We start from the raw sequence: 12,798 nt of genomic DNA, 5'->3' as shown, positions 1-12,798 counted from the left end.
CTATAGCTGAAGCCAGCTCCTGGCTCTCCCCTCCCATCAAGGCTGTGCCCAATGGAGGTGGGGGAATTCCCCTAAAGTAAGTTGGGGAGATGGATACCAGACAGTCAAACTTAACCAATGCCTATGCCAGCCCAAATGCACCCCAGAGAGTCACTTCTCTGGGTGAAGCATTGCCCTGTCTCTCTGAAGGACCACTGATGCTGGCAGACTCTCCCAGGCTGGGAGAACCAAGCTTATTGACCTCCTGGTGTAGGTTCTGGCTTAGCCTTGCTCAGGTTTGAGGGGGTACGCCCACCCCAGGATGGAAATGATATTTTCGACAGGCCCAGGTGGCTGGTGATGGGGTGCAGGTCTGTACCCCAGCTTTGTGAGGTTGTCTCTGGAATCCCCAGGGGACCAGACCACTGAGCCCTTCATATCACCTAGGCCTGGGTGACAACAACAACTTCCCAGCCTTGTCTCTGCTTGCTCCCATGCGGACTCAAGAATCCCCAAGTCTGTCCAGCAGAGGCAGAGGCTCAGAGAAGGGAGGGGCTCTGACCCCTGAAAAGCAGCCAACCCTTCCATCCCAACCTAGCCTCCCATTCCCTGCACAGAAGAGTTGTGTGTTTCTGCAGGAAGGGATAATCTTTGTCTGTGGAGGCTGGAGGGGGCCAGAAAGGATGGCTGATGAGGGTGAGGGGAACTAGGGCCAGCCTCGCTGAGTTCACGGCTTTACCCAGGGCAGGAGGTGGATATGGTGCTTCGGCCAGCCAGGGATGGCCCCAGGGATTACCCTGAAAAGGTGGCTCTTGCAGCACCATTTGCAATAGCAAAGACATGGAATCAACCTAAATGCCCATCAGTGTCAGACTGGATGAAGAAAATGTGGTCCATATATACCAGGGAATATTATGCAGCCATAAAAAAGAACAAGACCATGCCTTTTGCGGGAGCATGAATGGAGCTGGAGGCTATCATCCTTAGCAAACTAAAGCAGGGACAGAAAACCAAATACTGCATGTTTTGACTTATAAGTGGGAGCTAAATGAGAAGAACTTATGAACACAAAGAAGGAAATAACAGACACTGGGACCTACTTGAGAGGGGAGGAGGGAGAGAAGCAAAAAATATAACTATTGGAAACTGAGCTTCATACATGGGTGATGAAATAGTATTTACAACAAACCCCCATGACACATGTTTACCTATGTAACAGACCTTCACATGTACCCCTCAAACCTAAAATTAAGAAAAAAGAAAAGAAATCTGGAAAGAAGGAAAAAAAAAGGGTGGCTTAGTAGGTATTGTGATGCCACAAATGGAGCCAGGTAAGCATCCCATGGGGACACACAGGTGTGTGATTCATGTTCTCCCCCCACCTCCACTCCTCACAGGGCTCTGAGCAGAATTGCTCAGCCACATCTGCAGACAGGCATTCTGAGAGCCCTCAAATGCCTGCACCACCTCCATCCCACCCTGACTCCTGCTTCCACCATACATGGCTTCCACCATCACCCCTGACCCCCTCCAACCCCTTAAGCTGTATTTGTCTTTAGATTAGTTCCATTCTCCCAGGGTGTAAGGAAGAGATGCACATGGCCTTTAGTGACGGGACATACTCTATTTGCGGGTGTGCTGAGTATTTTCTAGACCCACTCTCCACCCTCCTCCCACCACCCAGAGAGAGGGAGGGAGCGGTAGGGCCAGCATCTGTTTGAGTTCAGCCAATGAGTGCATTGGCAGGAGACGGGAGAGAAGAGGAGGTCACAGAATGGAGAGGAGGTCACTGAATGGACTCCCTCTTCACCAAGTTGAGTGGCAACCTGAGAGTCACAGCTCCCGTTGGGACATCCTCTCCTGCAGCTACTTTCTCTGGGTTCCAAGGGTAGCCATGCCTGGGCCTGGCAATTGCTCCCCAGTGTTGCAGGCCTGGGAGTCTTTGCATCTTTTGTTCATTTCTTTTAATCCTTCCTGCTCCTTTGTAAACAACTCCTTTATTAAATTCTCCCCAATGACTCATTGATCTTCTGCAAAGACTCTTCCTGGTATAGGAAGAAACTCCACAGGCTGAGTCTCAGGGTGTGCAGGGTCCTATGTCCCACTAGGGAACCTGAAGGTGGCCAGATTCTCCTCCCCACTGCCAGCCAGTGGACTTCCTGAGACTTTGAATCCTAAGCTGGAGGTAAAGAATTCAATGAATAGTTTAGAACTCATTCACAGTACCAGTGGCCAATGGCAGTGGTGTGGGCATTTGGGGACAGCGGAAGCAGTGGTGATAGCTGTGCAAACTGCTGCAGCCCAGCCGGGTTGCTCCTGTGACATGACCTGGTACCTGACCACTCACAGCAACCACCCATTTTCTGAGCCTAGTTCTCCATCCTTCTAGTTGACTCCATGGATCCCCAGTATCCTTCCAATGAATTTGTTTTGCCTAATTTAGCTAGAATCCATTTCTGTTGCTTGTGTCCAAGGAACCCTGACTGATAGAGTTTGTTTTCAGGATTCAAAGGGAGGTGGGTATCATCGTGACCCCTGTCAGCAGATGTTCAGCCTCTCTGGGTCCCTGGAGGACTGAGATATATAGCAGTTCCCATGGAAAAGCAGGCATGTGGTTTGGTTTAATTGTCCTCATGGCTACTATTCAGGGTGGGTTTTTTAGTATTCTCATGATGCAGCTCCAGTTATATCACGAGCTCTGGCAGCCCTGTTAGCCCCTCAGGTCTCTCAGAAGAGAGGATCTGAGTGGTTCAGTTTGCCTTCACCATCCACATTGGGCAGTGTCGGGACAGCCGCCTCCAGAAGAGTTAGCCTCCTGCTTGTCCAGCCCACCCATCAAAGCTCTATCTGCTGTGGCCAAGATGTGATCGTGTGAATGAATGAATGAATGAATGAATGAATGAATGAGTAAATGGGTTTTGTTTTGTTTGTTTGTTTGAGACAGAGTCTCACTCTTGCTGCCCAGTCTAGAGTACAATGGTGCGATCCCGGCTCACTGCAACCTCCGCCTCCTGGGTTCAAGCAATTCTGCCTCAGCCTCCTGAGTAGCTGGGATTACAGACTCGTGCCACCATGCCCTAATTTTTGTATTTTTAGCAGAGACTGGGTTTCGCCATGTTGGCCAGGCTGGTCTCAAACTCCTAACCCCAGGTGATCCACCCACCTTGGCCTCCCAAAGTGCTGGGATTACAGGCTTGAGCCACCGCACCCGGACTGTTTTTGTTTTTATTAAGGCCCATTGCTGTGACTTTATTTTAATGGGTTTTCAGACTCACTTTCTGTGGAGCTCTTTAGATGAGGCTGTGTCACTAGTCAACCATCTTCACTGTGGAGGCCTACTCACTATGATTTTGCTTTGTAGATCACAAGGATTCATTCAAATTGTCTTTGCTTCCATTCCTTCATAGTATGTTGCATGGTGTGAAAGTATATCTCTCCTTCTCTAGTACATAGTATTCAAACAGGTTGCTGCTGCTTCTCCATTGTCATTCATCTTTTCGTTATCTTATTCCTCTTAGCACAGTCAGCACATAACATACTATCTTACGCATAGGGATGGGAAAATGCAGGCAGGTAACAAGAAGAGAGAAATCATCCTCCTATCGGTGGTAGGCACCCAGGCCTGACCTGCATGAAACTGCAGGTGTACCCAACCCTTTGTGTCTGCCGAGATAAGTCTGCCATGGACCACACGACACCCAACACCAGAGGCTTACATCAAAAAGGCCTCAACAGAAGCTGAAATAGAACATGAATTCACAGCCTTAGGCTGAACAGCTCTCACAGCAATTCTTGCCCATGATGCCAACATGGCTTCCTGAGCTGAAGTTATCACTTCAAATGTTCAAATGTATTAGTCTCTTCTGCTTTCTCATCCATCTCAAGACTTTTCTGAAGCCTTGCTCCCTCGGTCGCTGCCTTGCGTTTCCTCGACCATGGCTGCAATCTGGTGTCCTGTGACATTTCAGGAATATCTTGCTGTTGTTCAGGGTAAGCGTGTCTATGGAGTCTCAGATAAACTTTTTTTTTTTTTTTAGATGGAGTCTTGCTCTGTCGCCCAGGCTGGAGTACAGTGGCACGATCTCGGCTCACTGCAGCCTCTGTCGGGTTCAAGTGATCCTCCTGTGTCGGCCTCCCAAGTAGCTGGGACTCCAGGTGCACACCACCATGCCTGGCTAGTTTTTTGTTTCTTGTTTTTTTGTATTTTTAGTAGAGATGGGGTTTCACCATGTTGACCAGGCTGGTCTTGAGCTCCTGACCTCAGCCTCAGCCTCCCAAAGCACTGGGATTACAGGCATTAGCCACCATGCCTGGCCCTCAGATAAACTTCTATTTTCTTGCCATTAGGAGTCAAACCTCGTTGTTGACACCAGTTCCACCAAGTTGTGTCTCCTGACACAACTTATTAAGGGGAGGCAAAATGGTCAGCAAGGGAAAGACTGGTATTTTGCATCTAGCTTTTGTGGAGCTGTGAATTGTTTATTTGTTTGAGGTAGATGAACTTTATTATGTTTCTTAGATTTCTCCGGTTTGACATCAGAAGTTGAAGGAACACTTGTTCTATATTTGGATCATCTTTAACTGGCACCAGTGTCAAAAATCATACTTTCCTCATCATCTATTTCCCCCTCAAAGAAATTATTCTCGCTGCTGTCAAAATTTGAGTCTGACATTTTCAGCAACATCCCTGTCTTGACCATTTGGTGGTAAGTTTTTTAAAAAATTAAGCCAGGCGCGGTGACTCACGCCTGTAATTCCAGCACTTTGGGAAGCTCAGGCGGGTGGATCGCTTGAGTCTGGGAGTTTGAGACCAGCCTGGGAAACGTGGTGAGACCCCCATGTCTACCAAATAATCTGGCTTTTTTTCTTTTGAGACAGGGTCTTGCTCTGCCACCCTGGATGGAGTGCAGTGGCACGATCGCAGCTCCCTGTACCTTCGACCTTCTAGACTCAAGTGATCGACCCACCTCAGCCTCCTGAATAGCTGGGGCTAGAGGTGCATGCCACCGTGCCTGGCTAATTTATTCTTTTTTTATTTTTGTAGAGACGTTGTTTTGCCATGTTGCCCAGGCTGGTCTCAAACTCCTGGGCTCAAGCGATCTGCCCTCCTCTGCCTCACAAAATGTTGTGATTACAGGCATGAGCCACTGCGCCCAGGCAAGTGAATGTTTTTCTCCTACTCCCCTGGCCCGGCTAAATCACATTCTTCTCCCAAAGCATCCATACCTCTGTCTTAGCCTGTCTCACGCCCAGCCTATCCCAGAGTCAGCATGAAATGGGTCCTTCTCCTGGAGATAGAAATCTTTAGCCCTCATGTGGCTTTCTGTCCCAGCCCAGCAGCTGCATCTTGCAGTGGTAAATAATTGCTCCCTGAATTCAACAGAGACTTAAATAAGATCTCCAGCAAGGGAATTGAGTCTTATTTATATATTATCTTACCTTTCTGTGGGCAGTACAATGGTTTACATACTGAAGGGGGTCCCATAAGTGCTCATCAAATTACGTAGGTAACATTTATGGATCGCCTACTGATTGTCAGATACCAAACCTGGCCCACACTTACTGAGGACTTGATATGCTCCAGGGACAGTGCTAGCCACATTCAACCTCACCACAACCCTATGGGGTAGGTCCTATTTGTCCCCACATTGCAGTTAAGAAATGTGAGGCACAGAGAGATGACGTAATTCTCCCAACTAATGGAGCTGTGGGTCTAGCCAGGCAGCCTGGCTCCAGAGCTGATGCACTTAACTGCTTTACCAGGCTGTTTCATGATGGTGTGCTTGACACTGAAGCTTCTGGAAATTAAACAAGGCGTTCCAATAAGAGCCACATCAAAAAAAATGTGAATGACTGTAAATTAATCTTTCTAACAGACATCCACAATAATCATGCCCCACCCAGCCCCAAGGAAGATGGGGCTCAGGACTGGGGGTGATGGATGGAACAGGATGCCACTTCACACATGACTTGGAAAAGAAGTCGTGAGTTGAATGATCGTGTTTGTCAGACCTGGCAAAAACATTTTGTACCTATCCCTTGAGAGGTTTGGCAGCTGCAATTTCCCAAAACAGAGTTATGAAAGAGCAACGGCTGGGTGCATTTGTGACTCTGGCACCAGGGCTTCTGGACCAAATCTCAAACAGGGTGGTGCCCACATCACACTCCTGCCCATGCCTTATGAGGTTCCTGCCAGATTCTCTCCCCAGAGGATGGCACCTCAGACACCAGCCCAACCTCAATGAGGTGGTGTTTCCCTAGCATGAGCCCTCAAGGAGGCTCAGATCTGCCCTCTGAGCTTGGTTTGGTCTCCATGAAGACACTTGCCACACTGCTTGGTGAGGCTTGCCAGCCTTTCCCTCCACAGCCAGCCAGAAGCTGGGCACCTCCAGGTTCCCTCAGCCACCAGGACAGGCAGCCACATGTTGGAGAGTTGCTCCAAATAGCAGCTGGGATGGAAAATACCTCATGGTCCTGAGACCAGAGAGGAACTGGCAGAGGCCATTTTATTTCACCAAATAATTCCGTGTGACTGCTTCAGTGGGTTGCAACCCTAGGTACTTATTAAAAAGTAAAAGGTAGGTTCCCCGGGCCTGCTTAGCCCTAAACAAATCGGAAACGGGGCTGCAGGGATGGGGGAAGTGGATTACCGGCTTGAGCACTTTTCCAGCCTCTCCAAGTGGTTCAGCTGTGCTGAGTGAGGCCATCCTTCAGATTAATGAGGCATGTGGCCTCTGCCCTCTCCTCTCCAAAGGGAACATGGGCTTCTCCCCTCACACAATCACACATCCGCCTTCTGAGTGCCAGGCTCTTCCCCGCTTCCGGACCTTTGCTGGAGCTGTGCCCTCTGCAGGAATGCAGCTCTCAGATCCCAGTGGAAAGAGTTCTTCATTCAGGCTCACCCCAAGTGCATTCAGTCACAGCACCTTCTCCTTTACAAGATTCCTTATTCTATCATTCTCTCTCCCCAGCAGTCCATAAGCTCCCTGTTCCCCTCACCACTGAGAACCCCATGCCTCACTGTGTATGCAGTAGGTGCACCATAGGTGGCCGGTGAGTATAGGCTGTGTCACAACTACACAAAAAGGGCAGCTACTACCTGTTAACTGTTGCTAGAGGGTGGTAGAATAAACCCCCTAGTTTACCACAGTTCACAAAGGAGAGCCAAGGCCAGGCAGGACTGCAGGAACCTTGCACACAGACCCCCACTGCCATGGTCCCCTGTCTGAAATGCCCCACAATCTGGGTTTCCTACAACCCAACTGGAACCAAGTGCCATATACCCAACGACAAATGAGGCGCCCGGAGCCAGAATCGTCTAGATGAATTTATTGCCATTCACATATTTCATAGAAAAAAAGATGTAGCAAACGGGTCAGGGATGTACCAAAAAAAAAAAAAAAAATCCAGGTTTATACAGGTTGCTCTATTTACATCTGAGAGCAGGGCTGTCCTAGCATCAGGCACAGCAGCTGCACTTGTCCGATGTCCCTTTGCAGATGCAGCCCTGGGCACACTTGGCACAGCCCACAGGGCAGCAGGAGCAGCAGCCTGGGGAAGAAGGGGAGAGTGAGAGGTCAGAGCAGACTCAATCAGGCACCTCCCTGCCCCAACAGAGGCCTGGCTCAAGCCCTGCCTCCAGCCCCAGAGGACCATCATTTCAGGATGGCATGGCTTTGTCAGGAGAGAACTGGTGGATCTTTGGGATAAGGGTTTTATATGAAAAAGCTGCCCAGCCCCACCTGAGTCCGGGACAGGACAGAAGACTGGACAGGTATGGGAACAAAAGGAGGCCAGTTCCTCAAAACCTACACTTAAATGAAGAAAATCTTCATAATCAGACAGGGGGCAAACCCTTGACACAGCAATTCTGGGGAAGGCCAGGGAAGCTCTGGGCTGCCTCTGCAGGAAAGGGCTGGATCATCAGGTTCCAAATCACCTGGGGTCTCCAAGATCCAGGGCCTTAAGTGCTTCAGGACCCAGAAAGGTTAAGAAGGCTGCATCAGGAGGCAGGAGACCTAGATTCACATTCCAGCTTTGTTCCCAACACTACCTGGTAACCTCTCTGGGCCTTGGTTTCTAGTTTGGTAATAAGAGACGGGGATTCACCCATTTTTAAGGCACTTTGAGGTCTGATTCTGAATCAGGTATTGAGGGAGGGGTTTGGAGAAGCTGGTCATAGGCCTGCCCCTGCCTGCAGAACTCTGGGTTCCCCGCTCTAACTTGGCCCATCCCCCAGATTCCCAGGGAAGGCCCCGCACTCACTCTTCTTGCAGGAGGTGCATTTGCACTCTTTGCATTTGCAGGAGCTGGCACAGGCACAGGAACCATCTGCAAGGAAGAGAAAAAGGCAGTGAGCAGTGAGTGAGATGCGGAAGGTACAGCAGCTGGTCAATAACGCTTCAGTTCCCCCTCCTCTGTGCTGCAGGACCAGCCCTCAGAGCTCCTTTCCCACTCTGGGGAGAGGACGAGAACCCCATCTCCTCTCCCTTCATTCTGGGAAGGGCAAGTGTCCTCTTGCTTTTACCCCACAAGCAAGGTCCCAGGCTCCAGACACAGCCCAGGAAGCCTAAGAAGGGGGGAAGCAAGAACCTTCTGTTCTGAACTCCGAAGAGGCAACAGCCCCCCGCGTTCCCATCCACTCTGGCTGCTCAGAGCCTGGTCAGAGCATTGCGGCTCAGCCAGCAGCGCCCTGACCAACTGGGTGACATGGAGCAGGACAGCCTTGGGCCTCAGTACCTTCAACTCTGACTTAGAGGCACAGGGAGGAGGGAAGTGGTCTCAGGGACGTGATTGGGAAGAAAGCACCTAACGAAATAAAGGAGCCCCTTCAGCTCAGAACTTAAAATGCGACTTCTTCAAACCCAGAAACAGTCTGTACTGCGGCTGGGAAACGCGCATCCCAAGGCGTGGAGCCAGGTGTCCCTTACCAGGCGAGCAGGAGCAGTTGGGGTCCATTTCGAGGCAAGGAGAAGCAGGAGTTCCCAATGAAGAGGCAAACACGCAGCGGGACAGACGAAAGGGGTGTGGAACCCAGGGGACAGCGGCTCCCTTTATAGCGCGGGAAGCGGGCCGGGCGCAGAGGCCCCGCCCCGTCCTTGCACCCGCCCCCGCTGAGTCTGCACTGCCAGCGATCCTGGGCCGGGTGCATCACCCCGTGAGCCCAGAGTCGGGCGCACCGCCGGGCCCGACCTTTTGACCCAGCTTATTGTGAATCTAGCGGTACGTGACGTCCCTGGCGTCCTGCCTGCCCTTCCCAATTTCCCTGACATTTCCTGCCTCTCCCTTTCCTAGAAGTGCCAGGAAACTCGGAATCCCAGCCGTCTACACACCCCCAACCCCCGCTCCACTGTGTGTAGCTTTGCATTTGCCAGAGCCCCTGGATCACGTCCCTGGATCGGCAGGAGGGGGCAGCATAGCGAGGGAGCAGTGTGCAAATGAGAGGCCAAGGATGTGACACTCGGATTTCCTGCATTGCCGGTCCCTATCCCAGGCCCCACCTCGGTCTGTTGGCCACGTTTCTCTCATGTTTAGGGACAGAACAGACTCAGGGCTCTGCCCCCGTGCTTCCATTCTCCACTCTTGAGAGGCTGAATGGGCATATTTGCCCGGGTCCTCCTTTGCATAAAACTCTCCAGGTCTCCCCACAGCCTAGCTGGGCACCCCACTACAGGATGACAGTGTGGAAAATGTGGGATGCCCCAGAAAAGGGATCATTTTAGGTGATATGCGGGTTCTGAATTAAATTAAAATGCAAGAAACATGGTTATTTTTCCTTCCATATGCCTATTACTCTACATAACATTAATCCATGTTAGGCCCTGTTTAGTCACTTTGCATCTTTGAACCCTCACAGCAACACTAAAGGGATATGCATTCTAGTTATGAACCCATATTCCTAATCTGAACAATGACAATACAAGGAGCTCGAGCCACCAGCCCAGGGTCAGAGGGCTGCGAAGTGGCACTGCTGGGTCTGAATCCGGTCAGCGTCCCAAGGGAGACGGGGCAATAATGAAGCTTCCCTTTGGCCTAGGTATATTTATCTCTCTACTGTTTGAAATCTTTAAACAAAACCAAGCATCAAGGTCAGTCCTGGAAGCAAAACAGAGATGCAGAGGGAATATGAATAAGCATAATCGGATGGCAACCTTCTACGTCTGGAAGTTAAACTAATTCTTTTTTCAGTAGTGGTAAGGAGTTTGCTTTTCATCTAAATATCTCTAAGCAAATAGGAATCATTTGAAAGAAAAAGTTAACTCACATACTGGTGCAGGTGGTAGCAGAACTGGCAGGCATCCTTCCGTTTCTGTCATGGGGACAGGGACTGTCTTGCTCATGGCTTTATATTGCTGGTGTGAATCCCTATTTTGTGGGAAGAGTGCAGGACCCTGTCCGGACCACAAGTCAATGCTCATGTGGCTGATGAGAAAGACAGAGGACACACAGGAACACCAGGCCTGGGTCTTCTGTCTGGAGTAAAAATGCCAACTATGCCATTATTTGAGATGTTTGGGCTGTCATAACCAGATACCTTAGACTGGGTAACTTAAAACAGCAGAAATATATTTCTCTCAGTTCTGGAGGCGTGGAAGTCCAAGGTCAAGGCACCAGCATATTTGGAGTCTTGTGAGGGCCCCGTTCCTCATGGATGTCTCTTTCTTGCTGGGGACCTCACATGGTGGAAAGGGTTAAACAAGCTCCCTCAGGCCTTTCTTATTAATCCCATTCATAAACACTAGGTCCTCTTATTTCAGTCACCTCCCAAATGCACCACCTCAATACCAACACACTGAAAATTAGATTTGCACATATGAATACTGGAGGCACACAAGCAGTTAGGCCATACCAACCATGAATAAAAATAACAAAATAATAGTTAATATTATAGATCATTTGCCATGTGCAAGGCACCATGCTAATTTCTTTATACCTATTAAATCCTGTATTTCTACAAGTCAGACCCCATTACAGTCATACGCTGCTTAGTGATGGGAATACATTCTGAGAAATGCATTGTTAGCTGATTTCATGGTTGTGCAAACAGTGTAAAGTGTATAATAACAAACCTAGATATTATGGCCTACCACAGACCTAGGCTATGTGATATGGCTTATTGCTCCTAAGCTTCAAACCTATACAGCATGCTACTCTGCTGAATACTGAAGGCAATTATAACACAGTGGTATTTGTGTATCTAGACATAGCTAAACATAGAAAGATACAGTGCAATTACCTTATAACCTCATAGGACCACCATCCTATATGTAGTGCATCTATAACTAAAATGTCCTTATACAGCACATGATGTATTATTATATTCTGCCCCTTTTACAGGGCAGGAAACTGAGCCACAGAGGGGTTGTGTCACCCAGGTATACATGATAGTACATCTGGGATTGGCACTAATATAGGCTGACCATAGGATAATTCCCTCAACTACAACCCTATGTCACCCTGTCAGGTGACACATGAGAACACTAACTCTGTCACAGAGGCACAGGGGGAAGAGTGCTTAGCTGGCAGTCAGAGCCTCTGCATAGCTGTATGTCCTCTCTGGGCTTCAGTTCCCAGGCTATCAAGTCAGGGGCACAATTGGGCTAATTAACCATGGGCCCTTCCAGCTCTGGAATGTGAGGGACTGGGCTTAGCATCCATGGACAGCATGATCTTCCACTACGGCGAGGGCATGAGGACACCCACAGCATAGATTCATTCATGCCTCTACTTCTGAACTGTGTGACCTTGGGGAGATTGCTTAACTCCTCTAGAAGACAGTACAACTCCTCTAGAAGACAGCACCATCTCACCAAACCCTGCACATTCACTGTGTCCCTGGTTTGTATGACAATCAAATGACTTGAAAGGTGGGAAAGTCTTGTTCTCTGAATGCTGGAGCAGTGTGTTATCCCAGAGAGCTGGTGCAGGAGGTCATCCACATGCCCTTGAGACCAGAACAGCAAGACTCCAAACCCATCTCCAACTTCAGTCCACTTAATACCTGCAGGCAGATGGGCCTTTTCCAAGGAGCTTGATGGGAGCTAACAGGATTGTCTGTCTAGAAAGTCCAGTTGGAGAAATGATTATAATAGCATTGTTCAGTAAGCCCTAGGCCACTAGTACCAGGCCACTGTCCCATTTGATCTCTGCATGGAAATATAATCTCCTGTATACAGATGAGGAAATGGAGGCTCAGAGAGGTTAAGCGACTTGTGCAGGCTACACAGCCCGTAAGGAGTGAAGTGGGCTGTGAACCCAGCTGTGTGACACCAAAGCCTGCACTTGGCCCAGGCTCCCTTCTGAAATTCCCTCTTCACAAAGAGCACCTGCAGCCCATCTAGGGCTTGACTCCTGGGCCACCTGTCTCATCTTCCCTGTGATTGAACCGCAAATAACAATTCCCTGAGCAGATAGCTGGAGGGACCAGCTGTCGGTAGCAATGATCAGTCCTCATCCTTCTCAATGCACACCACACCCCTTCAAACTACAGAATATGCCATCACCCCTGCAGAGGCCGAGTCAAATACCTCACCTGGGAGCCCCAGTTGCTATCTCTAGTCAGCTTGCCAGGACAATGCTGGACACTTCGCTCCACCTCCCTATTCACTGTGCTGGCCTGGAGTAAACAAGGGCTGGAATTTGAAGGAGGAGACTGCAGCCTGACCTTGGGAGAAACTTCCAAAGATTCGGAGCCGAGTCAGAACAAGGAGCTCTCAGGGGTAGCGAGAGTTCCATGAGTGACATGGGGCAGTTCAGGATGGATAGTTCCTTTTGGGCATGTCCAGGCCAGCACTGCTGAAGGTGAGTGATCCACACACG

At 49.6% G+C, this 12,798-nt stretch overlaps 1 protein-coding gene and 1 pseudogene across 1 annotated transcript; both read right to left on the bottom strand.

Annotated features, from left to right (window-relative positions):
* Nucleotides 1–3,435: 3,435 nt before the first annotated feature.
* Nucleotides 3,436–7,173, bottom strand: LOC102146530 (developmental pluripotency-associated protein 2 pseudogene; annotated as a pseudogene).
* Nucleotides 7,174–7,295: 122 nt separating this feature from the next.
* On the bottom strand, nt 7,296–9,007 carry LOC123570533 (metallothionein-1X). The gene is made up of 3 exons (XM_005591990.5): nt 8,910–9,007; nt 8,245–8,310; nt 7,296–7,530 (listed from the first exon to the last, which is right to left on the bottom strand). The coding sequence occupies exons 1-3, from the start codon at nt 8,935–8,937 to the stop codon at nt 7,439–7,441; spliced, it is 186 nt and encodes a 61-aa protein (XP_005592047.1). The 5' UTR covers nt 8,938–9,007; the 3' UTR covers nt 7,296–7,438.
* Nucleotides 9,008–12,798: the final 3,791 nt, after the last annotated feature.

This window comes from Macaca fascicularis, chromosome 20 (assembly GCF_037993035.2).
Source record: "Macaca fascicularis isolate 582-1 chromosome 20, T2T-MFA8v1.1".
NCBI lineage: Eukaryota > Metazoa > Chordata > Mammalia > Primates > Cercopithecidae > Macaca > Macaca fascicularis.
Note: the sequence above shows the minus strand (reverse complement) of the source record. Positions and strands in the feature narration are given on the sequence as shown.

Coding starts and splice junctions, on each gene's coding strand:
- LOC123570533 (XM_005591990.5), bottom strand. CDS start 8,937: ATGGACCCCAACTGCTCCTGCTCGCCTG. Junction 8,311..8,909: donor CAACTGCTCCTGCTCGCCTG/GTAAGGGACACC, acceptor TCTTCCTTGCAG/ATGGTTCCTGTGCCTGTGCC. Junction 7,531..8,244: donor ATGCACCTCCTGCAAGAAGA/GTGAGTGCGGGG, acceptor CTTCTTCCCCAG/GCTGCTGCTCCTGCTGCCCT.